The 27,860-nt window shown below is 46.0% G+C and overlaps 2 protein-coding genes across 7 annotated transcripts in view; one reads left to right on the plus strand and one right to left on the minus strand.

Moving 5' to 3' along the window:
* Nucleotides 1-27,860, minus strand: part of IDUA (alpha-L-iduronidase) — a 222,344-nt gene that overhangs the window by 166,797 nt on the left and 27,687 nt on the right. The gene's annotated exons all lie outside the window — the stretch shown is intronic.
* SLC26A1 (solute carrier family 26 member 1) lies at nt 54-27,852 on the plus strand. Of its 2 annotated transcripts, XM_075607140.1 has the most exons (4): nt 54-637; nt 20,932-21,310; nt 22,662-23,303; nt 26,227-27,852. In XM_075607140.1, the coding sequence occupies exons 2-4, from the start codon at nt 21,008-21,010 to the stop codon at nt 27,748-27,750; spliced, it is 2,469 nt and encodes an 822-aa protein (XP_075463255.1). In that variant the 5' UTR covers nt 54-637; nt 20,932-21,007; the 3' UTR covers nt 27,751-27,852. The 2 variants fall into 2 exon arrangements, with proteins under 2 accessions (XP_075463255.1, XP_075463264.1); XM_075607149.1 differs by lacking the exon at nt 20,932-21,310 and having other exon boundaries at nt 59-637.

Genomic DNA, 27,860 nt, shown 5'->3' on the forward strand with positions numbered 1-27,860 from the left:
GCTCCAATTTTTTTTTTTTTTAATTCTTCTTTGCTCTTTATTGAACTGGGCGGAGAGCTTTGGCGTGTGTTTGGCGACAGAACAGCCAAAGCAAACTCTTCAGAGTTTATTGAAGAGGACACTTTAGCATGATAGGACTAAGAATCGCAAGTGTACGTCAGTAAAACCATGCAACCTGCAGCATAGATTCAACATATTGTAAAAGTAAATCAATAGCACTGTCTGATATTCCACCGCAGAGTCCTAAACCTCTCGTTTGCAAGACAACAAAACACGACCTCTACTATGGAATGGCTTCAAAGTTCAATGGAATTATGAGTTTGGCTCAGCACAATTTGCATTCCGTGACCAGTTAATCAACAATCTACATCCGTATTTAAATAAGACTCCTTTAACACCGTAACTTCTGAAGCACTTCCTCCTGTCACATGTACAATCAAAACTCGCGTAGCAAATCAATTCGTGCACTTTGAACACCATCTTTACAATTTATTGCCAATGTAAAGCAAATACTTCGATAGTACCTTTCAGATCATACTGTAGGTAGGGCTAAGGTTCTGAAAGATGCGTGCTTTTTGTGCATTTCAATAGGAGGAATTGCTTCAATATTTGTGTCATCAAGAAGACATAATTTAAGGTAAGGTCATTTGTTTCATTTCCTCTTATTTGTGAAACAAAACCCATTTAGTTTCATTTATTTCTCTTGCCAATATTAGAGCTGCTTAACAATTCTGGGAGATACGGATACCAAACTTTTAATTTGCCTTTGAAATGGTGTTTTTATTTCTGAAAATAAGGATCTGTTTTATAGGTAAATAATAGTATATTTTGTCTCGGTGAAAGACTGGACTAAACCTGTCAGTAATGGAGAGATCTAAGGTGCAGTGCAAAATAACTCACATTTCAATGTAGCCGCATCTGAAAATATTAGTGAGAAACTGTACATAATACCGCGCTCCTCCCTATAGAAGTTTGCTACAGGTAAAAAGAGAGGCCTTACATAAACAAAAAGAACGATTCCTGCGCTCCTACCAATTAGGCTAAAATAAAATAATAATCTCATGAAAAAGGGTATTTTGTTAAACCCTTTGGCCAAAGCATTTTTTTATTTATTTTTTAACAACCCTTTAGCCAAAGCATTTGGCTTTAGTCTGATTTTAATTGCACTACCCACATAAGCTCATGCTTTATTTAACCCCTTCAGGGCTTTTACACTTTTTTCACCAGTCCATGAGACAACATATAAAGTATATATAGTGTAGGTACCTGCATTAACGGGTATGCCTTGACGTGGCATGCAGGCTTACAAATGCTTTGGCCAAAGGGTTTAACAAAATACCCTTTTTCATGAGATTATTATTTTATTTTAGCCTAATTGGTAGGAGAACAGGAATCGTTCCTTTTGTGCATCTGAAAATATGCCAGCAATAGAATGGCATTACTAGAAGAACTGAAACACACACCACGAAATTGTGAGAGTGGCAATCGGGGTATTGAAGTCAATGGACGTTTCCGTGCAATTGTGCCTATCAATTAATAAGCTCACTGCATCTTATTTCTAAATGCAGTAGACTTTTAAAGTGTATCTCTGCACTGGTGAATGAGCTTTTTGAAAGCTCTCGAGTTTTTTTTCTTCCCAATACATCTGAAGGAAGACTTGGGAAGACTCAAAATCTCATTAACAGCAGCGAGAAAAAGCAGGAGGACATCGTTATGTTGCTGTTCAAAAAATATAACAACTCGGCTTTCAACAATAGGACTAGAAGAAAATGTAATATTACAGAAGAGAATCACATGGTAGAATAGGCTATGTTGATGGAAACCTCCCTATCATTTTAATTGATGTCCTTTGACATTAATTGGCACATACATAATACGCTGTATAATACAGACCTGTAATGCTCCAGCATAACAACTTGATCCTTAAGAGAACCAATAGAAAATATTTGCATAGATGTTTGTACTTCTGCAACCATGCATTTATATTTTAAGGGAGAAAAAACATAAATAAAATCTATTAAACACGTTTTTGCCCGTCTTAAATAAGTTATGATTAAGAAATTCTAAAAAAAAATTAGAAACAAGTGATCAGATCGGCCTAGTGGTAAAGGTTTACCAACATTTTTAATTTACTGAAATACGCAATTAACCATGCAAAAACATCAATTTACCTAAATGCAAATTGATTTATTATTAATTAAGCTCTTAACTATATTGAGTAGTGCTAATGGCTTTTAATTTAGTGAATCTGGCTTCCCGTCACATTGGGAAGGTCACTTTATTTCCCCGGGAACCAAATATCGCATCTTTTCAACAGGGATTCATTGTACCTATCAAAATAGTTTTACTACATACCAGGTATACTTTTGTAATATGTTAGTCAAATAAGACAAAGGAATTACTTTTTAGTAAACTTTACATTTTACTGAACCTTAGAGTGATAGCCCTAAAAAAACAAACTAGATTTAATAAAACACAGAGGACAACCTATGACATTCTCACGCTGCATGTTATGGTTTTATTAGACTGCATTTAATGACCTTACTATCAGTTCATTGTGCATAACAGGTCACAAATAAGACAATGCTCCTTTGGTTAGTGCGTTATGTAACATTGCATTTTATATACACACACGTAACATTTCTGAAACTGTGGCTTAGCAAAACTTCTCAAACAATAAAGTCTTGCACAAGTCGTTCCAACGCTCCATTTACTTCATATTTTCATAACAACATGTACAAAACATTTGGCGTTATGATCCAAAAGTAATGTATATGAAGCCCGTACATCACAAATCTATTTGTAATCTTTATTATGTCTGCACGGATGAGTAGACAGTTATTTGTCTGTCACCTCTGCTAACCCATTCAGGGACCTTAATTGCCCTGCTATTTGTTTTCAACAGCCTGGTTATGAACCATATCACACTGTACAATGTGCTGATGTTTAGAATAATGGTGGTGTTAAATCTAAATAGAACATTCCCACAAAATGACTGCTCTGCACAAGTCTAATAAAATAAACTTTATCAGAACACAGATCGCCACACAGGCTTTTAAAGTTTTTAGGTGTAGTCTTTCCAATTTTAGAAAGGCACACCAAGGCCTTGGATATATGTAGTACAGGCAGGCACGCGACGGAGCGCATGACGTCACGCGCTCCTCTACTAGAAGCGATCCGTGGCCTGTAGGATTGCGCAACGGGGGGCGTGCTGAAAGCATGCCCGTGATGTCACGTGAATGGCTAATTGGCTGAACCGTGCACAAATTTGTCTCACAAAATATCGGTCTTCCTGTTGCACTCGTGCACGCTCGCTCTATGGCCGTGCGCATTGCCTTCCGGCATTTTGGCTCGCGCAGTCGCTGTTACTATGGACGCGGCCTAATGCAAAATACTTTGTGTCATGGTGTTATATTTTTGTCTTAGAACATACATTTTATGCACTGAAATCAATGCTGGTATTGTGGAAATAGGGAATGTCAAAACAATTTTCCACAAAAATAATAATTAAAAAGAAAAAATAAACAAACCACAAAATGCATTTTGATACTTGAAAACCTGTTTTGCAATCATTAAGGGAATAGCCCACGGGTAGTATGAGTAACCTGATTGCAACAAATAGTGGCCAAATTCTTGGAAAAATCAATGTTAAAGTCAGTGCTGATCATGCATGCAATTACATTTAGATTTTAGAAATAACCAGTGGAACGAGGTAACTATCACTCACATTGGAGACCACCACAGAATATGCAGAGCGCATTAAGCAGTAAATATACAGGCACACAATGTACTAAATGTGATACTAATTTATTTATGTAGTATTGGACGTTTCTAAATACTGAAGAGATCTGAGACAGAACCCATTTTTCCTTTTAAAAAACGGAAGCAAAAATGTACCTTTGGATAACATTGTGTAGCCAGGTCCCCCGGTCTACCCTTACCTCCGCTGCAGTTGGGAGCGTCAGGCAGGTTGCCAGCATGCGCAGGGAGCGCTCCGGTACTTCGGAGGCTCCGCGGCGGCTCGAACGTTCAGGGCGCCGTCATTCGAGGTTCACGCATGCGCAGCAAGTACGGTATGCGACTGTGCCTTCTGACAGCTTGCGCATGCGCAGGAAGTTAGCGCGCGAAGCCCGGACTATCAGAGAGGGCTAGAACAGGGGACTACAAGTCCCATGAGTGTTAGGACCGACCACCTGATGCCAGGGAGCCAATGATGCACTAGGATCCTCTTAGGAAGGGAAGTTGGAGGTTGCGCTGGGGCGCACGTTGGGCAGTCGAGTCCAGGAAGGGAAGGGGGAAGGGAGCTGCATGTGTAGAGAGGCAAGTAGCCTCTACACTAGGCCAGAGAATTCCCCTTAGGTCCCAGTAAGGCCCTGAGTCACACACAGATTGTGGTTGCTGTAGGGCCAGACCCTAGAATAGGGAACCTGTCCCATTAGTGTTTATAGTTCAGGGACACAGCGGACGCTGCATTCCCCTAGCCCAGGTTTGGGACCAGGCCCCTCCAAAGATAGAGATAATATTTGGGTGAGATCGCCCCGGAAGGACGAGGCGGAAGGTATCGCGTGTCTGCGGATCCTTTTTGAAGTTGACTGCTGGCCGTAACCACACACACCAAGTGCACCAACTATATCACTCTCTTCATAGTGGCTGCGCGGTCACCACACACTGGGGTTTGGGTGTGGGACATTGGACACGGTGTGGGGAACACGGTGGAGGGTTGCGTCCTGCGAGACGCTTTGGGTAGTTGTATCTCTAGAGGGAAAGAGTATGTGATGTTCTTGCATATCAAGTGATTGCGGTCTGTGAGTAAAGGTGCTTGTTATTTTACATCAAGTGTGTATGTTATTGTATTGGCGTCCTGTGAGGGGCAACTCCCACTCCGTTGGGATCCCTCCCAGGTGGAGGCGCTGCATCAAGTAGTGGTAATATATATCGCCCCAGGCTCTCCGTGGCAGAGGCTCAGGCCCTGCGAGGCAGCAGGTTAACAACAGCACTAGTAGCCTTCCTGTATTCAAGGGGAAACAGGGCTACAATCGTAACAGTCGCACTCAAGGTAACAGCTTCAATATATATGGTAGTACCGTACCTACATATTTGCAACATTTTGCTAAACAAGTACCTCTCAATGTACTGTGCAACATAGAACTTTGACATGTATGTTACAAGAATGACATTTCTCTCATTCAGAAAATGCTGTTTCCCTATGTATTTAAAAGAAAAGATGAGGGGCGCAGCATGGCATAAAATCTTTTATATGGTCAGCAAAAATGAAAACAAAATGAAAATCTACTCACATGATCTGGAACTTAGGATAAGTGTCTTTAAAATGCAGGTGCAGCCCTAGTGGGGAGGACTCGGTTTGTTCTCCCTTCATGGTTCTGCATACACAGAGCAGTCTAGGAGCCGATGTGAATGCAAGGTATAAGGCTAAGGCCCCGCTCCCTCAGTCAGCGCGCCCGCACTGCATGCAGGCAGCGCGCTGACAGGCACAGACCGCTATCTGCGGTCTGTAGGGAGCGGGAGCCGGAGCGGGGGGGCGTGGTTTGAACGGAGGGTCCGTCCGTTCGTACCCCCCTCCCCTCCTCCGGTGTGCAGGAGCCCGGAGGCCAGGCTCCCTCCTCCTGAATGAAACTGAGCCGGCAAAAAAAAAAAAAAAAAACAGGTCACCTCCCTACGAGCTCCTTCCCTGCTCCCCTGCTTACCTCCTCATTGGCTCACACGCACACCACGTGACGCGTCAACGCTCCAGAACACCATCTTCTGGTAGCGCTGGCCAGCTGACGCGTCACAGCACGTAGGCCACGGAGGGAGGAGGCAGCGGGGACCAACAGAGTGCAGGTAAAGGGCTGGTGGCGCACGCGGCCGCACGCGCCACCGGACGCAGCGGGACCAAAGCCTAACCCGTTTTTTCCGACGTATTCCTTCTCTGGAGTTTCTCTCAGAGGTGTCTAAGGCTGCGCTTATAGTGCCGGCGACGGCGACGTCAGGCTGCGGTTGCTGGAAAGATCAAATTGAGATGACTTTCAGCGATCATGACCAAGCCGTCGCACCATTGCGTCGCGCTTACTATAAGCGCACGCGACGGAAACAATTCATTTGTTTTGACATCGCATCGCTGTCGCCGGCACTATAAGCGCAGCTTTAGGCCGCACTTATAGTGCCGGCGACATCGCCCGAAAACAAATGCATTGCCGCCGCCGCCGCGTGCGCTTATAGTAAGCGCGACGGAGCGAAAACTGGTAGCCGGCAAAATATGATTTGTCAAGGGCTGTCGCCTCATGTGACGGCCCTTGAAGCAATCAAATGGCCGGAAACCCGCGACGAAATATAACTTGTCGACGGCACTATAGGCGCGGCCTTACAGAGGATCTCTGAGGAAGCCACATCACATGGTGAAACACGTTGGATTGGATTAAGCTAATCAACCCCTCTTCTTTTCTTTGAGGTATTATTGCTGGAGATGTGGTTATCCTGTTACCTGGGGCTGTATCCACAGACTTTTCTTTCATCTCATCAATTAATCTTTCTTGCATTTGCACCATCCTTTGACCCTAAATATTGTGTGTCTGGTTGTTTGGTGGACAGAGATATTTCATATGAAAAGTTCAGTCCGCGCTCTGGCTCTTTAAACTTGGAGTGTTGGTCCCTCTCAGTTCTCTTGCTGCTTCTGTGTTTATGAGGTGTCTCCCCCACCTCCAAATGTGGTCTCCACCGGAACCCCGATGGTGATACCAATATCAGCAAAACAAGAAAAAACATAAAAACCGCGCACCAAGATGAGAGATAGATATTGTATTAGCAACAAATAATAAAATTAGTAACTTACATATAAAATTTCTTTAATAATCCCCGATTCTGGTGTCTATCACAGGAGTAGGGCATCACATAGGAAGTATGAAGGGTAATCTCAGTTCTGAGAGATCAGACCCGCGCGCTGGGGCTGTCTCTGTTCACTCTCCTGTCCTCCACGTGTGGTAGCGTGGTGCGGAGTGTAGCGCGCATGTGCAGGAACCGGGGCCTTCAATAGGTGTCCTTAGGATGCCTGTCCGTTTTTGATAGCATAGAAACGCGACTGTTGTGGCTGGCGGTTTTACTACCCACCACCAGTACACACTCAAGTGTACCGTTCCTGCTTATTTCCGATCGTTTCTATGCTATCAAAAACGGACAGGCATCCTAAGGACACCTATTGAAGGCCCCGGTTCCTGCACATGCGCGCTACACTCCGCACCACGCTACCACACGTGGAGGACAGGAGAGTGAACAGAGACAGCCCCAGCGCGCGGGTCTGATCTCTCAGAACTGAGATTACCCTTCATACTTCCTATGTGATGCCCTACTCCTGTGATAGACACCAGAATCGGGGATTATTAAAGAAATTTTATATGTAAGTTACTAATTTTATTATTTGTTGCTAATACAATATCTATCTCTCATCTTGGTGCGCTTTTGTGTTTTTTCTTGTTTTAGAGATATTTCATAGCCACCAAACAGGACTGGTTTTCAGCAGCTCAGTTCATGTCAAACTGTTTTAACATTCACCTTTTTTTGTATCAAATACACGCAACTCCTACCCTCCTGTAAGGAATCCGCTCCTCGGTTTAATGTTTGCCTTACCCTGCAGACCTGTGCAGTCCTGGAACACTTCCCCTGATATTTACTGCAGCCTGGATTCACTCACCAAAGCAATACTGCCACACGCCCCTTCTGCCATTGGTTCTCTGACCTTTAAGTACTACTTTCCCACAATGCTCCCTGCCGAGCATAGTCCTTCCTGGATGTCTCTGTGTTCTGCCATAAGCCTTGTCTTGTCTGTCTCCTTGGTTCCTGAGACCGGCTGCTAGTGTCACGCAGCGGTCTGTTCCTGTGCTGAAGCGGAGTACTCTCCTTGTTGTCTTCAGCTCCCTGGTTCCTGTGACCGGCTGCTAGTCTCATGCAGCGGTCAGTTCCTGTTTCCTGTGCTGAAGCTGAGTACTCTCCTTGTTACTTCAGCTCCTTGTTTCCTGTGACCGGCTGCTATATTCATGCAGCGGTCTGTTCCTGGTTTCCTGCACTGAAGCGGAGGTTTCCCTGTGTATCTTCAGCTTCCTGGTTCCTGGGGCCTACTCTTTCCCTAATCTAGAGAGGCCGTGTCCTGGTTCCTGCGCTGAAACGGAGTATTCCCCAGCCCGCTCCAGCCCGCTCAGGACTCTTGCGCTGAAGCACTGGTTTACCAGTGCAGCTAGGCGGTGTGCTACTCTGGTCTGTCTACCACCTCCTGAGACCAGTACCATGGGCCATGGTCGCCGCACGCGCAGAGGCCACTCCCGCGCTCTTAAGCTGAAGCGGGGCTCTCCTGACTACCTGTTGCCGAACTCCTGCTTGAACAACGTTTACCCTGATGTCTCCAGTCCTGACCCTGGCGTGTCCACCGACGATGCTGTCTTCTCCTATCCTGATCCTGCTACGTACGACTACGAACTGCGCAATCCGGATCAGCCTGCGCGGTCTAAGGTCGGTGCTTTTACAACCCCACCTCAGCCACGCGGTCTGACCCAGGTTTGTGGCGAGCACAGTCGTGTCAGTATGCTCGGCCCCACAAACTCGGACCACCCTGTGGTGAGGGTTGGTATGTTTCTGTCTGAAATCCTGTCCCGGCCTGTAGACCAGTCCCAGTTTGAAAACCAGTATCTGTGCGAAATACTACCCCTGATTGAAGATCAGATTATGTATGAAGGTTTAACCCCGTTGCAAAGACAATGCCGTAACGATCTCATTAGTAAGGCTTATTGCCTCAAGGACTTAAAACAGTCTCTGGCCGCTTGTGTTTGCTCCTCTGGTTCCCCTTTAACCTGGGATAATGTGCATCCTATCAAACTTGCCAACGCCCGAAATGCACTCCTTGCCTTGGCCTTATCATTGGACATTCACCTAGTACAACAGGACCCTCTCTTCATGGTGGTTCATGCTCAAGACACACTCCGTGTACTTTCCCTGACTTTGGACATTTGCATAAAGGAACAGGACCCTCTCCTCGCCAGCTTGGCAGTCCACCTGTGCTGCCAGACCTGTCGCTAAACCTGGGGACGTATCTCCCTCTCCAGGAAATGACCAAACTGACCCACTATCACTGCCCCCTAACATAGAAGCTGCCACGGTCCCTAGCCCTGATGGTACACCCGGGTACTCTGACACCAATGATACGTCTACGTTAACCCCTGCTGATCAGTCCTGTGAGGTTCCCCTGGAGTATACGTATATTTCTCTAGCCAACACTAAGGCTCTAGTATCCGAGAACAAGTCCCTTTTTCCCTCTATTCCTAACTCTGAATCTCCCTTTTCAGCCCTCGAAGTTTTTCCTGCTTTAACCCCTGCTAGGCAGTTCTGCATGCCTTCCCTGTCAGGGAACAAATCCCTCCTACCTCCACGTACTCAGTTTGAATTTCTAAGTTCTGTTCCCAGGGTCATTCATGTATTAAATCCTGTGGGGCAGCTCTCTGAGTCCCCTTTGGTAACCCCCTGTTCTTCGCCAGCCATGGTCACGTCCCTAGCTCCAGAGGAAAAATCCCTTGTCTCACCTATTACAGAGGAAAAACTCTCTATGTTCTACTCTCAGGTATTATCTGCTTTAACTCCTGTAAATTCTTGCTGCCTCCAAGCTAATGCCTTCGTTCTAGCCTCAGAGAATGTGTCCCCAAGTCCTACAGCAGAGGTTGCATTAAATGACTTCCCCAAGGTTGCTGAATCCTTAGTTAGTTTTTGCTATAAAACCCCTGCTTCAGCTCAAGTTTCAGCTGCTGTGCCCCCTGAAACTTTGGCTAAAGTTCTGATTCCAGTTAAATGTATTCAGTTACCAAGTTTTTCCCTAAGCTTGGTCGCAGAGTTCCCATTTCCAGGTACTTCGCTGAACCAGTCTGTCACCCAGAGAGCGATGATCCCTGCTTCAGCACATAGTCCCCACGTCGTGGAATCTGCAGTCATTTCTGGTTTCCCAGACACTCCTTACCAAATACCCACTTCAGAGACCAGTACAGTTATGATTACCCCCTGTGTACTGTCTGTGTTCTCCCCTTCTCAAAGCTTAGGGTTAAAACCGTACAGTGGTCAGTATGCCCCTCCTGGGGTTCATGTTGTGTTCCCAGGAATGTTTGCTGACACACTGTTTTCACTCAAAAGCGACGCTTTTTCATATGTGCTAGCTAGAAGCCTGCACACAGTTTCCCCCCTCTCTCTGAAATTTGCCTTGTCGGCCCTGATACTCGGAGAGGTAAAAACCTCCCTTCAGATTCAGAATCTCTTTCTATAGAGGTCGTCCTTGCTGTTACTTCCCCTGATTTCTCTGCCCATGCAAACCCTCCAGGGATCAGCATATCGGTTGTTACCCCCTTAGTACAGTCTGAGACCACTCTGCCTATTTTACAAGTCCTGGTGTTTAAATCTGAGCTATTTAGTTTTACTGCTCTTGCAAAACCTCAGTCCCTCAGCACTGCAGCTAAACGTGCTCCAGCAACCGTTGGGTTACTCGGGGTAAAAATTAAAATTCCTGTCTTAAAGGGCACTTTCTCACACATGTCCAGCAAACCTAGAACCTCAGTGATTGATTCTAAGTCACTTATCACTATATCTGATGTTCTCACTAGTCAAACCCTGACACCCTCACCACTGGCTAGGAGTCCCGTTATCAGAATTTTTGCACTAGTAAACACGCCTAAATCTGTTTTTGTCATGACAAGCACCCCTGTTGTTAGGGCCCTTGCAGTTTTGGATAAGACTCCTTTTACTTCAAAGGTTTCTGCACGGTTCCAACTTACCGCTTATTGTCTCTTTAACTCCCATCATTACTCTCCCATTACCAATCACTGATTCCCAGGCACCAGCTCCTGACGCTAGTTCTCCTATCGGTACCCCTGCTTTGCGAGATGTTTCTGTTATGGATTCCGAGCCTCCAGCTCCGGAGTCAATTCCTTTACTCGCTGCTGTTTTTGTAGTCTCTTAGGTCCCTGTCACTGAAGTACAGACTTCAGCTTCTGAGGTTAGCTCCCCTCCCTCCGCTACCCTTGCTCTGCCTGATTCTCAAGTTTCTGATATTAAAGCCCCAAAGCCTATTCCTACTCCCCAGACAATACTATCTCCCACTGAGGGTTCCCCAGTATTTGAGAGCTCCACTGCTGAGTGCTTCTCTGCCTCTGTGAAACGATGTTTTCCCCCCTCGGAAACTTCTGTTGCCCCTGTTATTTCCTTTGAGTTGGAAATACTCTGTACGTATCCCAAGATTTCGGTCTCTATGTCTGGTTTACTGCTTGCCTTGTCACCTTCCATACCAATACCGGGAAATGCTCCCACCCACCCTATACCCTCGCTGACCACTACCTGGGAGACCTCTGGAGGAGAAGTCCCTCTCAAATGCCTACATGCAGAGGTCAGCCAAGACTTTGTCTGTCCCGAAGGTCGCCCGGGTATATTCGATCAACTATCAAGGCCGCTTATCCTAAATTCTGGTCCCATTACTAAAGACTGGGCTCCCAGTGGGGGTTCTTCTGCCGTTTCTGCTCCGGAACCCTCTGGTTCTTCACAGCCTTGGATTCCCAAGCCATTTCGCGGGGCGAGCCAGGTACCAATGATATCTCTACCATCACTCTCATATCCTAGAACAGTACTCACCAAGGAACTGCTCGTTTACGGATCCCCTTTCCGCCTAAAAAACTTTAGGAACAACTCGATGTCCCCGAGACCCATGGATGGCCCTATCTGGCCACAGTTCTCTCCGGGGGGTGGGGGTACACAAAGGAGTGACCACGAGTCTCTGAACCATGACTCTAACACCAATCCTAGACGGTTCAGGAACAACTCCTGGTCCCCCAACTCTATGAGTGGTCTTGTTCGCCCGGAGGTCTCACGTGAAGGGGGGGGTACTGTAAGGAATCCGCTCCTCGGTTTAATGTTTGCCTTACCTTGCAGACCTGTGCAGTCCTGGAACACTTCCCCTGATATTTACTGCAGCCTGGATTCACTCACCAAAGCAATACTGCCACACGCCCCTTCTGCCATTGGTTCTCTGACCTTTAAGTACTGCTTTCCCCCAATGCTCCCTGCCGAGCACAGTCCTTCCTGGATGTCTCTGTGTTCTGCCATAAGCCTTGTCTTGTCTGTCTCCTTGGTTCCTGAGACCGGCTGCTAGTGTAACGCAGCGGTCTGTTCCTGTGCTGAAGCGGAGTACTCTCCTTGTTGTCTTCAGCTCCCTGGTTCCTGTGACCGGCTGCTAGTCTCATGCAGCGGTCAGTTCCTGTTTCCTGTGCTGAAGCTGAGTACTCTCCTTGTTACTTCAGCTCCTTGTTTCCTGTGACCGGCTGCTATATTCATGCAGCGGTCTGTTCCTGGTTTCCTGCACTGAAGCGGAGGTTTCCCTGTGTATCTTCAGCTTCCAGGTTCCTGGGGCCTACTCTTTCCCTAATCTAGAGAGGCCGTGTCCTGGTTCCTGTGCTGAAACGGAGGATTCCCCAGCCCGCTCAGGACTCTTGCGCTGAAGTACTGGTTTACCAGTGCAGCTAGGCGGTTTGCTACTCTGGTCTGTCTACCACCTCCTGAGACCAGTACCATGGGCCATGGTCGCCGCACGCGCAGAGGCCACTCCCGCGCTCCTAAACTGAAGCGGGGCTCTACTGTCTACCTGTTGCCGAACTCCTGCATGAAAAACGTTTACCCTGATGTCTCCAGTCCTGACCCTGGCGTGTCCACCGACGATGCTGTCTTCTCCTATCCTGATCCTGCTACGTACGACTATGAACTGCGCAATCCGGATCAGCCTGCGCGGTCTAGGGTCAGTGATTTTACAACCCCACCTCAGCCACGCGGTCCGACCCAGGTTTGTGGCGAGCACAGTCGTGACACCTCCATCCCACGTAGGGTACACATTACATTAGGAGTATTCACTTGGATCATCCACAGAACTCTTGGGCTTTATCCCACACATACACCTTCCCCCCCCCCCCCTTCATACTCATAGGGTCTCTAGGAAGGTGGCTCCGATACTGAATGACAACCTAGCACATTTATACTCTCTTTTTCATCCCTATGTACTTAACCCTTTTAATTCCAGAAGACACGAGGCACCCAAGTGCCACAGCTCTTTTGGATCATGTGTTCAAGGGCAGGCCCCTCAGGACATGAACAGATTCTGGAGTACATTCCACTTCCATTCCGATCACATTGTGAACGTGATATCCCGCTAGAACACAAACATTCAATGCATGATGTACTCTGTACGTCTTAGGGCCCTAGAGTGCAGCAGGCCCTTATGCTGTACAGGGTACGTCTTGGGGCACTGTGCAGTGATCAGTTTGCCCAGCCAGTCATGGACAATGTTTGTTGTTTAGTGAAACCGCACAAATAAATATGTATTTAAAAGACAGAATATAAATTACATCAATTTTGGTTCCACCACATACAATGATGTGTAGCAATATGGAAATGGTAGAATGGAAATGCTTTAAGGTCTCTTCATGGTCTACCTGCTGCACGGACACTTCACTATAAAGATAGCTACAGCTACCCTAATGCTCTCTCCCAGACATCCAGACTTTACAGTGTAATCATTATGGAAAGTCAATATTCATATCTTTTTTTCAGCTGAAAATGAAAGTACTTGGCCAAGGTCATGATATTTAGAAATTGGTATAGCTACACTTTCTCCCTTTCTAAATGAAGACTCAACATATTTAAATTTCTCTTCCACTATCCCACTTCACAGTCAACTCACCAAAGCTGTTCAACTGTCTGTATCTAACTGCATGCTCTGTTTAATGTCTTGTCTAAAATAATTGCATTATTTTAATTCCCTGTTACTGGCATCTGTTCAATAAAGTGTGATAGCTATTATCAGTCACAAACAGCCATTCAAATGTTATGGACTGGATATTGCCATTAAATGGATAGACTCTACGGTATCCTTCGTGATACAGGCAGACACTGGTGGATATTAGGCTCAAATGACAGATAAAGACCTCTCTCACCAAGGAAAACCTGACTGATCATGACATTATACAGAGGGGGGTTGGATACAAAGAGAGTAACCCAACAAGAACCTATTTGCACTCGCTTATCTCACATAAATGGTTAGGAACAATTTAATCCTTGGGTGAAGCCCATACACCATTTAATGATACGTATAAAATCATTTATTAACATTTATGCAAAGACACTTAACAACTAATGGTTAAAAATGATCAGGGGGTAAGTGGGGATAGAGGGTAGCGTATAAGGTGCCTCCTGTGTTAGTATCACACAGGTATTTCTCTAGCACCAATGGATCGGTCTGATGTGCGCAATGCTATATCTATTCCCTAAGTGGGCTGTATATAGCAGCTTATTGCTCATATGTAAGCAATGGGGAGGATATGCAACATTTGCCACCCCTCATACAAGTACTGCACAGAAAAACACTCGACCTGCTTCACAACACATCAACCAGTGTACTATTTCATGTGTATATGGAGATATCATTAAGTGCACTCAGTCGCTGACACACGTGATCAATTCCAACGGGTATAAGCAGCCCGCTGCGTCAACCCATGTATATGGTGAACAACCCTATTTAAGTGAGGGCTCACAGTGGGCTTGATCGCACACAGTCACAGCTTAACACAATATCCCACCTGGTCAAAATATAGTCTGTTGCGACATATATATAGAGAGTGCAAAACAGTGTACAGTACTGTCCCTTAATGTAATAAGGGGACCGGAATAGCGGACCGACTTCAGTAAGTGTAGGCAGCTAGCTGCGACATCCAGGATATGTAGTATACACCCCAGTCTCAAAAAAAGCCTATATTAAGCTCGATCGCCAACTTGCGATCCTGCTGGGGAGAAGGCATACAACCTGGTCATTTCGTCTCTCTGCTACCGCTCCGATCCCGCGCCACCTGATGACGTCATAGTGCTGACATCTAAAAACGAAACCGACGTACGTTTCGCGCCGCCTGGCGCTTTCTCAAGGTAATGCAGGCACTGCATGAGCGTCATTTACCCGGTGTTTTATCTAGGTTGGCTGGGGGTGCGTCTTTCTTAACAGCCAATCATTATCGGCGGGGAAGCATGACGCGGGCATATAGAGACCTGCACAATCTTAGTTTGGCAAATGTGATGTCCATGATGCCCTATTAAGAGGATATATGTCGCAACAGACTATATTTTGACCAGGTGGGATATTGTGTTAAGCTGTGACTGTGTGCGATCAAGCCCACTGTGAGCCCTCACTTAAATAGGGTTGTTCACCATATACATGGGTTGACGCAGCGGGCTGCTTATACCCGTTGGAATTGATCACGTGTGTCAGCGACTGAGTGCACTTAATGATATCTCCATATACACATGAAATAGTACACTGGTTGATGTGTTGTGAAGCAGGTCGAGTGTTTTTCTGTGCAGTACTTGTATGAGGGGTGGCAAATGTTGCATATCCTCCCCATTGCTTACATATGAGCAATAAGCTGCTATATACAGCCCACTTAGGGAATAGATATAGCATTGCGCACATCAGACCGATCCATTGGTGCTAGAGAAATACCTGTGTGATACTAACACAGGAGGCACCTTATACGCTACCCTCTATCCCCACTTACCCCCTGATCATTTTTAACCATTAGTTGTTAAGTGTCTTTGCATAAATGTTAATAAATGATTTTATACGTATCATTAAATGGTGTATGGGCTTCACCCAAGGATTAAATTGTTCCTAACCATTTATGTGAGATAAGCGAGTGCAAATAGGTTCTTGTTGGGTTACTCTCTTTGTATCCAACCCCCCTCTGTATATGTATGCTCATATCCTGTATGCACCCTATCTCCCATAATATCTTAAAATCACAGGTGGAGAGCGGCATTATATTTTGTTATATGATCATGACATTACTATTTATTTTATCATCATCATCATCATCCAAGTCCATTTTCAAATTAAAAGCTTCAGCTACTTAAGAGAATAATGAAACAGAAAAAGAAGCTTAAGTCATTTCGAAGGTAAAGGTAACCAAACTGGCAAAAACTAGATACTTCCTAAATGTTAATCTTAGGGCAGGTCCATACTGCCTTCGCCCTGGTGCCGAGGCGTGAGCGTCCGTGACGTCACCCGCGTGAAGCGGGTGCATTTTCCGGACATGATAGACGCGCCTCCGGGGGGGGGGTGTCTAGGGGCGTGTCAGTGACGTCACGGAGCTGGTCCGTCCTCATTGGGTGAATCGCTCACGTGACCTGCCCGTCGTGGCGAGAAATAAGTTTCAACTAATTCCTCGCACAACGCGTGCCCTATCCTGATGTCGTGCGCGCCCGTGTGGTCTATGGTGAAAAGCAAGGTTGCAGACCAGTCTGAGACGTGAATGGGCTCACAAGTGATATTTCTACTATTTACTGCTAACATTAGACAGCTTGTCAACGCCTTCTGTGCTTAGAAAAGGACAGCCCACTAATATGCTCATAATAAAACACACCTTCTCCCCGTGTTTGGGATATTGTTTGACACTACTTGCTGAAAAACAACAGAAAGAGGAAATACCTCTGTGAGGACTGATAAAAGGCTAGGTAAGAAAATATATTACATTGATACCTAGTCAGTCAATGGCACGTGTTTATTACCTTCAGTTTACTATAAATGTATACTTTTCTATTTTTAACAGGTCCATTTTTAAAAAATCTGAGGCGAGTACATTTCTACAACAATTGGTACTAAAGAAAACGATGTTCTTACTTTATAGAATGTGGCCTTACAGTAAATACCCATTTTATTTACCTGCAGGTCATTTTTTTTCTACAGATTACTAATTTGTCAGTCATCTTTGGCATTTTTAATGGCTCAATATTTACAGTAAAAATATACTTCACTATGGTATGGTATGGTACTTCACTATGGTATGCTCCTCTGTTTGTTTTTGCTACTTTTAAAGTGCTAGCAGTTGTTTTCTCTTTTCCAGTACCGCTTGAGAGGTCTTGTCTGAAAACTTTCCAGTTTTGTGCAAATCAAAGCGAAATTGTTAGCGTCTAGGTTACAGCTCCTAAATTGCAAACACTCTGATCAGAGCTTTGTGTATAGCCTCCAAAGTTTGCCTTGATACAGTACATATGCCCCAATGTGTGGAATGTATCATAGTAGTCTTTAATTCGACACACTACCGTGGTGGTCAGTTTCGAAGCATTGAATTCCATAATCCATGTTTTCCTTGCTTTTACGCATGCCCCAAACCTCTTTCCATGATCATTCCCTTGCTTGAAGAGATACATCTCTGCAAAGCTCCGTGTATATAGATTAAATGAAAACAACATGTTTATGTTGGGAACAGATGCAACAAACAAGATGTAGGCTCTGGCTCTTGGTAGCTTCTCAAAATCTTGAAGATGGAAAAACAGAGCAAGTGGAATATAAATGGGAAAAATAGTTCTTGCATAGCACTATTGTTGTAAATGGTAATAGGGATGGGACCACTATGTTTTTTCTATGTGTGTACTCCACACGTAACAACATGGTATACAGTACCACCCAACACGGTAACTCTCACAGATTTTCTGAAAGTGTAATATACAAAAAAAAGGGAAAGGTCCCAAAGATATCTCCTGTAATGCGTGCACACAAAATAGTAGTATTAATGTTTCGTTTGTGATGATGTATAAGTGACTAAATGAAAGCATAACATTTATTATTCAATATACTAAAATATACTCAAACTGTGATTATTTACAATGATTTAAAGGAGGATAGCTAGGGAAACTGGTATACAGCCTGAAGATGTATTCCAATGAATCAATATATGAAAGCCAAGCAATTGTCTACAACAGCGTTTCCCAAATGGTGGGTCACGACCCGGCACCGGGCCACGGCACCAAAATTGCCGGGTCGCAGCATGGCTGGCCGCGCGGTGTCTCCCCCCCCCCCCCCCCCACCCCGCTCAAGTTAAAAATAAATGGCGGCGATTCCCCCCCGCGGTCCCACGTTACATGGGGGAGGGTGGAAGTACAAGCTCCTACTGCGGCCCGCTTCCCCCCGCAGCCAGCTTCCCGAGCTCACCTCCCGTGGCACCCCCTCCTGAGCTCACCTCCCGTGCCCCCAAGCCCACCTCCTGTCCCGGGCAGCAGGGGATATCGGGGACAGCAGGGGAAAGCGTCCGGCGGCAAGGTAAGTCACCCCACCCAGTCACTGCCACCCACCCAAGTGTCCCTGGCCCCCTCCCACCCACCCAAGTGTCCCTGCCCCCCCTCCCACCCACCCAAGTGTCCCTGCCCCCCCTCCCACCCACCCAAGTGTCCCTGGCCCCCTCCCTCCCACCCACCCAAGTGTCCCTGGCCCCCTCCCTCCCACCCAAGTGTCCCTGGCCCCCTCCCAAAGTGTCCCTGGCCCCCTCCCTCCCACCCAAGTGTCCCTGGCCCCCTCCCTCCCTCCCACCCAAGTGTCCCTGGCCCCCTCCCTCCCACCCACCCAAGTGTCCCTGGCCCCCTCCCACCCACCCAAGTGTCCCTGGCCCCCTCCCTCCCACCCACCCAAGTGTCCCTGGCCCCCTCCCTTCCACCCACCCAAGTGTCCCTGGCCCCCTCCCTCCCTGGCCCCCAAAGTGTCCCTGGCCCCCTCCCTAAAAGTCACCCACCCAAGTGTCCCTGGCCCCCTCCCTCACACCCACCCAAGTGTCCCTGGCCCCCACCCACCCAAGTGTCCCTGGAAACCCAAGTGTCCCTGGCCCCCAAAAGTGTCCCTGGCCCCCTCCCTCCCACCCACCCAAGTGGCCCTGGCCCCCTCCCTCCCTGGCCCCCAAAGTGTCCCTGGCCCCCAAAAGTGTCCCTGGCCCCCTCCCACCCACCCACCCAAGTGTCCCTGGCCCCCTCCCACCCATGTGTCCCTGATCCCCTCCCACCCACCCAAGTGTCCCTGGCCCCCTAAAGTGTCCCTGGCCCCCAAGTGTCCCTGGCCACCTCCCACCCACCCACGTGTCCCTGGCCCCCTCCCACCCACCCAAGTGTCCCTGGCCCCCTCCCACCCACCCAAGTGTCCCTGGCCCCCTCCCACCCACCCAAGTGTCCCTGGAAACCCAAGTGTCCCTGGCCCCCAAAAGTGTCCCTGGCCCCCTCCCACCCACCCAAGTGGCCCTGGCCCCCTCCCTCCCTGGCCCCCAAAGTGTCCCTGGCCCCCAAAAGTGTCCCTGGCCCCCACAGTGTCTGTGTGTGTGTATCAGTGTGTGTATCAGTGTGTGTATCAGTGTGTGTGTGTGTGTGTATCAGTGTGTGTGTGTGTGTGTGTGTGCGTGTGCGTGTGTAGCAGTGTCTCTGTGTGTGTAGCAGTGTGTGTGTGTGTGTGTGTGTGTGTAGCAGTGTGTGTGTGTGTGTGTGTGTGTGTGTGTGTGTGTGTGTGTGTGTGTGTGTGTGTGTAGCAGTGTCTGAGTGGCTGGGTGTGTGTGTATCAGTGGTTCTGTGTGTGTGTCAGTGGCTGCGTGTGTCAGTGGCTCTGTGTGTGTCTGTGTGTGTATCAGTGGCTGTGTGTGTGTGTGTAGCAGTGTCTCTGTATGTGTAGCAGTGTCTCTGTGTGTGTATCAGTGTGTGTGTGTGTGTGTGTGTGTGTAGCAGTGTCTGTGTGGCAGCGTGTGTGTCAGTGGCTGGGTGTGTGTGTCAGTGGCTCTGTGTGTGTATCAGTGTGTGTGTCAGTGGCTGTGTATGTGTGTGTATCAGTGGCTGTGTGTGTGTGTGTGTATCAGTGGCTGTGTGTGTGTGTGTGTGTCTGTATATATCAGTGGCTGTGTGTGTGTCTGTGCAGGCCCTATAGGCCAGTATAGGCGATAAAAATTTTAGTGGGTCACGAAAAAGAAGTTAAAAAATAACCGGGTCACGGAAAAAAAAGTTTGAGAAACCCTGGTCTACAACATAGAATCTAAAGGCAAGCAACTATTACTCTGTATTGTCTGAAGGTAGACAATTCAAATTGGAGTATAGTGATGAAGCGCGCTTCCCCTTATTCCCCTCCCCCCCTCCCCCACCGCCACCACCACCCCCTGGGAGATATAGCGGCTAGTGTGTGTGCTGCTTTTACCTACGGCTCACAGGAGGCCTGAGCCTTCACTGCTGGGAGCCTGGGATGTACCTGAATCAATAAAATCAGTAGCGCCTCCACCTGTACGGGATTCTACTATGTGGAATTACCGCGTTACAGGAACCCCATGCAACAAAACACACCTTTGTAAGTATAACAGTTTTACTGCACTGATATATTATATACACAGCCACACGGTCACGCACGACCGTACCCTCACACACACTGTATGTCCCACACTTGATACACAGTCCCCAAAGTACCTAGGGGCCCTTGGGCACCCAACCACCCAGGTGTTCACAAGAAGTCACCCGCCCAAGTGTGTGAGACAGCGCTGCCCCACTAGAGTTTAAAGTTGGTGCACATGGTGAGGTGAGGTACCTGTCAGGTGCCCCAGCACCCAGGCGCGCCGATGGAGTAAGATGAGATACACAGATTCGGTGACGTCACCCGCAAAGCCTCCGCCTCTACAATGGGTGGTGTCCCTCGTGGACAGTGCCACCATGCAGAGTCTCTATCATTAGAAGGGGTGATCTGGTCCCAGACCACCGTAGGCCAGGATGCAGCCGCATCCTGGCTGTGTCCTCTTTCTATGGTACTTCATGGGCTGTGTCCCTATCTCATGGGCCTGTCCCTGCAGCAACCACAAACTGAGGGGAGTCGGGGCCTAGCTGAGGCCTAACAGAGGGTCTTTGGCCTAGTGCAGATGCCACAGACAGAAAAGGTTAGTGATATGCGCTCCTTGATAAAGTACCAGCAGGTACGAAATGCGTAGGAGGGTACTTACCTCTGTTTTTTTACATGGACCAATAAAGATTATTTTTTACTAGCATTTTTCGTTTGGGACCAACTCTATTTCTGGCTGTGCGTTGGAGTGTTTTTCCTTTGGATTTCAGATGCCACAGACACCTGAACATACAACCTACCCTGACCTTGTCCCAGCTCTGACGGGTGTGGCTGCCAACGCGCAAAATGTATCCTTCCTTCTTGCAGGGAATCCTGGCAGCCTCATTAGTTGTTGTGTGCCAGCTGACTACAGCCCCTAGGGCTGCTGGGGTTTGTAGTCCTCTTGAAGCCCTCTGCTGCAATGCCCCTGCTCTCGCACTATCACTGCGCCTGCGCAAATCTACTGCGCATGCGCGGCATTACAATATAGCGGCACCCTGTAAAGGGAGCCACCGGTCGAGCCGGTCGCCCTGCTGCCCAACGCAGCGCTCACCCGCAGTCATCGGATGCTCGCACAATCCACCACCAGCACCCGCGCGCCCCATGGAGGTAAGGGGACCCGGGGGGAGGCGGGGGGCTGCTATAGTGATAAAAAAAATCAGATCTACCTCTGAAGTGCAGATCAATTATATAGGTAGTAATTGTTAATCTGAGGTACTGTGTGCTAGATAAAATCAGACTATAGGTACCAATGGGATGTACCTCTAAAATGCTGATCCAATATATAGTTGAGCCAAACAAATGCATGCAACATTTATACACAGGCAAATGCTACTGATCTAGGGGGTTATTCATTGATTGGGGCAGCATCGCATGGAAGCACTCATTGACTCATGGAGTTTCCATGTGATACTGCCTCTATCGGCACTCTCACAATTGAATGACTAACCCCCCTGAAAACAGCACGCCAGGATCATTTCTAGGGAGTCCCCAGAACAAAGTCCAGGGTCATTGTGTCAGAAGAAATATATTCAACAATAATGGGTTCACAGATGGGCTGGCTGTTAAATCCAAGCAGATATAACTGCATAAATAAAAATGAAATGCCAGAGACTTGTGGTATTGTCAAGTAAATAACCTACAATGTAGATAACTCCTACTAGGGTAGAAAACACAGGTCCCACGATGTTGCCTTAGGGGGCTGTCGATGTAATCACGGCCGTGACACAAGGGCAGACACCCATCAGACTAGGGGCTGGTGTCACCTTGAGTACACTGCATTTAAAGTTATGTGAAAAAAGGAAAGTCCTCCAGCGCGCGTACTCAGTCCATCAACCCAACCAGGTGTATATGGGGAGAAAATAGACACACAAAAATTGGTATTGGTAGACTGGCAATAAGGTACTAGTAACCACTCAAGGAGGTGGCACAGGCTCAGATGTACTCAGTACATCAATCTTCAGAATTTTTTTTTACATGCACTTACATATGTTGATCGCACTGGGGTTGGTGTGTACACTTTAGCAGCACCCAGTGGAAGTGATATGATGATCACACTGGAGATGGGGTGTACACTATTGCAGCAACCAGTACAAATGCTACACACCAACCCAAGTGTGATCAACATATGTAAGTGCATGTAAAAATTTTCATGAAGATTGATGTGAGCATCTGCTAACAACTTTAGTAAATAGGCACAATTAAAAGGTAGAGTGTCCTCTACTGTTCCCTGAGGATGATGTCTTAATTGTGCTGTTATGGTGGAAGAAAACTTTTTTTCATGTGATCCAGCCTCCATCCTTTTTTGCGGCTGTGCACCGCTTTACTTTTCCCCCGTAGGAATATATCCAGGATCACTTCTGCCATGAAGCGCTTGCAATCTTGGCAGATATGTCTTGGTTTCCAAACTTGAAACCACATACACTAAAACAACTGTATGCGTTTCTTTATCTCTTTCTAGAGACAAATTAAACAGATCAAAAAAAAGATGAAACGGGAAACTGATGAAAACCAAATGGCCGAGCCCATATCCCATGTCCAAATACTACTGGAAAGAAAAGCCAACAACAGAGTGAACCTGTGGAAATCTGTCAAAACAAAGCTGAAAAAGAAATGCACCTGCACAAGCAAGAAAGCCAAAAAGACTTTCACTGGGTTTTTTCCTGTGATACGATGGCTTCCAAAATATAACTTCAAAGAAAACGTATGGGGCGACGTGATGTCTGGTCTGATCATCGGCATTATACTGGTGCCCCAGGCTATAGCCTACTCTCTCCTCGCCGGCCTGAAACCCATTTACAGCCTGTACACATCATTCTTTGCCAATTTCATTTATTTTATAATGGGGACCTCCCGGCACGTGTCAGTGGGCATTTTCAGTTTAATAAGTTTGATGGTTGGCCAGGTCGTGGATCGAGAAGTGCAGTTGGCAGGTTTTGACCTAGACGACGATGTTGCCCATGCACTGAAAAGCTTAAACATCAGTGTTATGAATGTAACAACCGTTAACATTAGTTTGGGCCTGGTTGACATTGAATGTGGAAAAGAATGCTATGCAATCAGTGTTGCTGCGGCTCTGACATTCATGGCTGGGGTTTATCAGGTAAGATTTCGCATCATGCTCATTTATACTTGTTTCCTACGACACTGCAGCTTTGTAGTATGGCTGCCACATGCGCTTTCCAGACCCGTTAACCAAAAGCATCTATGTTACATACAGTAGTACTGCAACCCCCATTCCTAAGCACACAATATGACAATATGACCCAAAAGTTACTTTTAACAACTCTTATAACATTGCTCTTGGAAACGTGATTAAACTCCATTGCAAAGTTGCAATTAAGCTCTAACTCCGTATGTAAATGTAATGAGGGTTGCCAGGTGGCTTGTCCAAAAATACTGGACACAATGGTAAAAGATGAGACCCCCCCCCCCCAACCAATACATATAAAAAATATATATATCCCCCCCCGAATACATAAAAAATACCCCCACGCCCCCCGAATACAAATAAAAAATACCCCCACCACCCCGAATACAAATAAAAAATACCCCCACCACCCCAATACATATAAAATATGTCCCACCTCCCCAATACATATAAAATATACTCCCACCTTCCCAATACATATATAAATTACCCCCACCTCCCCAATACATATATAAATTACCCCCATCTCCCCAATGCATATATAAATTACCCCCATCTCCCCAATACATATATAAATTACCCCCATCTCCCCAATACATATATAAATTACCCCCACCTCCCCAATACATATATAAATTACCCCCCCCCCAATCAAATTCAGACTTACCGTCTGCTCCATGTGACTTTGGGTAAATCACTTTATCTCCTTGTGCAGCAAAATTAGACTGTAAGCTCCATGGGGCAGGGACTCATTGTGCCTTAAAAATATTCTACGTACAGTGCTGCTTACACTGTCAGTGCCATCTATGTATAGCTTTATTTATATAGCGCCATCCATGTACATAGCGCTTTACAGCAGTAACACACGTGAAATAATAACATAATTCATTATAACAGAACATATAATGGGAATACAAAAACATAGACATGAGGAAAAGGTGACCCTGCTCCAAAGAGCTTACAATCTACGTAACACAAAAAAAAATATTATACTGTAATATGGTTTCGTCCGGATGGCATCATTTTCTTTTAAAATACTCTAACATTCATAACCACAATAGGGGAGTCGTATTTTTGTAGGCTACTGGGGCCACCGACAGCTTTCCCGGGGCACAGGACTAGAGTTTCCATCGGGACTCCTCCCCACCATGTCAGCAGCCTTGCAAGACCCCCCTCTCTTACTCTTCCCCCTTTCTACACACCTCCTCGCTCTCACGCCCTCTATTTCTCTCCCATCTCACACACCCCCTTGTCATCCTCTTCCTTACCCGTCTCTCTCTATCTGCCTCACTTTTACACCCCACCTCTCCCACTCTTGCGTAACCACTCCCTCCTCGTTCACTCTTCTCCCTTACTCCCCCTCTCTCGCTCACTCGAAGCCCCCCTCCTCACTCAATCCCACTCCCTCTCAAATCCCACTTCCTTCTCACACTCCATTTCCCCCTCCCCACCCAATAACTCCCCTTCTCCTCAATCACACATAATAATCCCTTTACTGGGCCTCTGTTGGCTACTGGGCCCAACTTCCAGCGCCGGCCATGCCCCATGCAGCTGCCGAGCCCAGGACAGCTGTCCCGGACATCCCCCTGTCGGCGGCCCTGAGGCTACTTAGTGGTCAGGCATGACGTCAAACCCAACCATAATCAATATAAGCACTGTAAAAGGTGTTAAACATTAAATGTATGTTAACCAGAGGAGTAAATCTAAAGTGCCAACTGACTGTGAAATGGGACAAAAGTACAAGAAGCTAACTGCTTTTAAACTTAAACCCACACAGCAATGTGGGATTTTATTCAGTTTTTATGGTACTGTATTTAGTAAAGATGTAGGCATGGCTGTACACCCACAGGGATTTCTATAGGTAACCCCAGCTTCTATATAGCTTTTAATTTTATTTTTACACTGGCAACTTCATGGCAATCTCAGGAACCAATTTAGGTAATATGACAAACAAAATTGGTGGGGTTTTACTGCTCTAGGCATTGAAAACCAGATTTAAAAAAAATAAATTAAATTAAAAAAGAAGTTAAATAGTTTCTATTAAAAAAATTAAGCACTGTGGTGTATTTTCCCTAGTAAATTGGACAACATGCACTTATTACAGGAGTTAGGCGAGTTTAGTTTGTGATGGTTGGTGGCTTTACATACTTGCAGAATGAGTGGGTTATTAATTAAAACAAGTCCAATCCTAAAAAAAACAAAGCCTTTTTAGTACGTAACCTGTTTATAAATGTTTAGAATCAAGGAGTGAGGAGACATGTGTAGGACAATGGTGGGCCTCATCAAGATCCAGGGCTTTTTAATGGTGTTTACTTCCATAATGCTTAAAATTATCCTTTTTAGAGATAACCGATTTTCAATTTCATTTCAATTCAATTAGTATTGCCTAAAATATTGATTTTCATTATGATACAGGGAATTAGGAAATATGGAATCTAGTTCCTAGATCCTTCTGGTTCCCGAGATGATTACGTTTGTTTGCCATTATCTTGATCTCATTTTGGGTTAGCAATATGGCTACTGGGTTGCCTTTACTCCAGCGAGGCAATAGAAACCTACAATCACAGTGGAAGCATAACACTGATCTTGGGTAAAATATCCATCCGAATTGCCAAAATGTCGATGTATATACATACAGATGGGAAGTTTGTGGTAACGGAGTTTAAGTGAATCCTATCAATGCTATAAAAGCAACATTTTAATAAATACTCTGTACATTTTCACCGTCAACTGCATTCAACAGAGTGCTATACAAAACACAAATCAATGTAATTGAGGATATTCAGCTATTTAAATGATGTGAATCATCAGTCAGAAAAGTTATTTTAATGCAGAAAACAATTAATAGGTGTTTTCTCTCTTTTTTTTGTTGCAGGTTCTTATGGGCGTTTTTCGTTTGGGCTTTCTGTCTATATATCTGTCAGAGCCCATGCTGGACGGATTCGCCACTGGGGCTTCACTGACAATATTAACAGCTCAAGTAAAGTACCTTATTGGAATAAAAATCCCACGTAGTCCAGGTACTGGAATGCTGATAACAACATGGGTTAACATATTTAAAAATATTCACGCTACCAACTTTTGTGATGTGATCACAAGTGCCATCTGTATCGCTGTACTAGTGGCTGCCAAAGAACTTGGAGATCGATACAAAGACAAAATTAAGATTCCTCTTCCGACAGAGCTAGTGGTAATTGTGGTGGCTACTCTGATATCGCATTACTGTAATCTGAATGAGGTTTTTGACTCCAGCATCTCTGGTGCAATCCCAACTGGATTTATACCCCCCAAAGTTCCAGATTTCGGGTTGATTGGTAAAATCGCGGTGGATGCCGTGCCTCTTGCAGTAGTCAGTTTTGCATTTACAATCTCCTTGTCAGAAATGTTTGCCAAGAAATATGCATATACAGTGGAAGCCAACCAGGAGATGTTCGCCATTGGATTCTGTAATATAATCCCATCTTTTTTTCACTGTTTTGCCACCAGTGCAGCTCTCGCAAAAACGCTTGTGAAAACATCCACAGGGTGTAAGACACAGGTATCTGGCATTATTAGTGCTATAGTGGTCTTACTGGTTCTACTTTTCTTTGCACCTTTATTCTACTCGCTACAGAAATGTGTCTTAGCCTGCATAATAATAGTCAGTCTACGAGGAGCTTTAAGAAAATTTAAAGATTTGCCGGCTCAATGGCACCTGAACAAAGTAGATGCAATCATTTGGAGTGTCACTGTATGCGCTTCTGCACTGGTCAGTACAGAAATAGGCCTCTTGGTAGGACTGGTCTTTTCAATGATATGCCTTGTTGCACGCACTCAACTACCTCGCGCAGTCTTGCTTAGCCAGATCCCCAATACAGTCTTTTATGAGGATGACGAGAAATACGAAAACCTCTTCCCTGTTTCCAAGGTCAAGATATTCCGCTTCGAATCACCGCTTTATTACGCAAACAAGGGATGCTTTCTGCAGTCGCTCTACAAAATAACGGGCCTGGATCCAGGCTTGGAAATAATCAGGCGGAAAAAAATGGAGAAGAAAGAGAAAAATCAGATGAAGAGAAAACAAGCATCTACCATCAAAGACGTGGATCACTGTGATACGCGCATACAGCTTGTCCATAAGCGGACTGAATTTCACACAATTATTCTTGATTGCTCTTCCATTCCTTTCTTAGACACGTCTGGCATCAATGCGTTAAAGGGAATATTGAAAGATTACAGGGAAGTACAAGTCAGCCTTCTCCTGGCTTGCTGCAATCCTTCTGTCATTGATTCCCTTAGTAGGGGAGTTTTTTTCGGAAAAGACAATAAGGATATCCACCAGTTACTCTTTCATAATGTACATAGCGCTGTCCAATTTTCGAGAGAGAAAGAGGTTTCTGTTGCAGACTCAACTATTTAGAGTATTAGACAAAGGTGCTGCAAAATAGGATACCTGTGGCAGAATTGATGAACTTTGAATGGGTGTGTTTATATAGGATCAAATAAAGATAATTATATTCACCATTTGTG

The sequence above is a fragment of the Ascaphus truei genome, chromosome 1, assembly GCF_040206685.1.
Source record: "Ascaphus truei isolate aAscTru1 chromosome 1, aAscTru1.hap1, whole genome shotgun sequence".
NCBI classification, from domain to species: domain Eukaryota; kingdom Metazoa; phylum Chordata; class Amphibia; order Anura; family Ascaphidae; genus Ascaphus; species Ascaphus truei.

Coding starts and splice junctions, on each gene's coding strand:
- SLC26A1 (XM_075607140.1), top strand. CDS start 21,008: ATGTATCCTTCCTTCTTGCAGGGAATCCTGGCAGCCTCATTAGTTGTT. Junction 21,311..22,661: donor CACCCGCGCGCCCCATGGAG/GTAAGGGGACCC, acceptor ATCTCTTTCTAG/AGACAAATTAAACAGATCAA. Junction 23,304..26,226: donor TCATGGCTGGGGTTTATCAG/GTAAGATTTCGC, acceptor TTTTTGTTGCAG/GTTCTTATGGGCGTTTTTCG.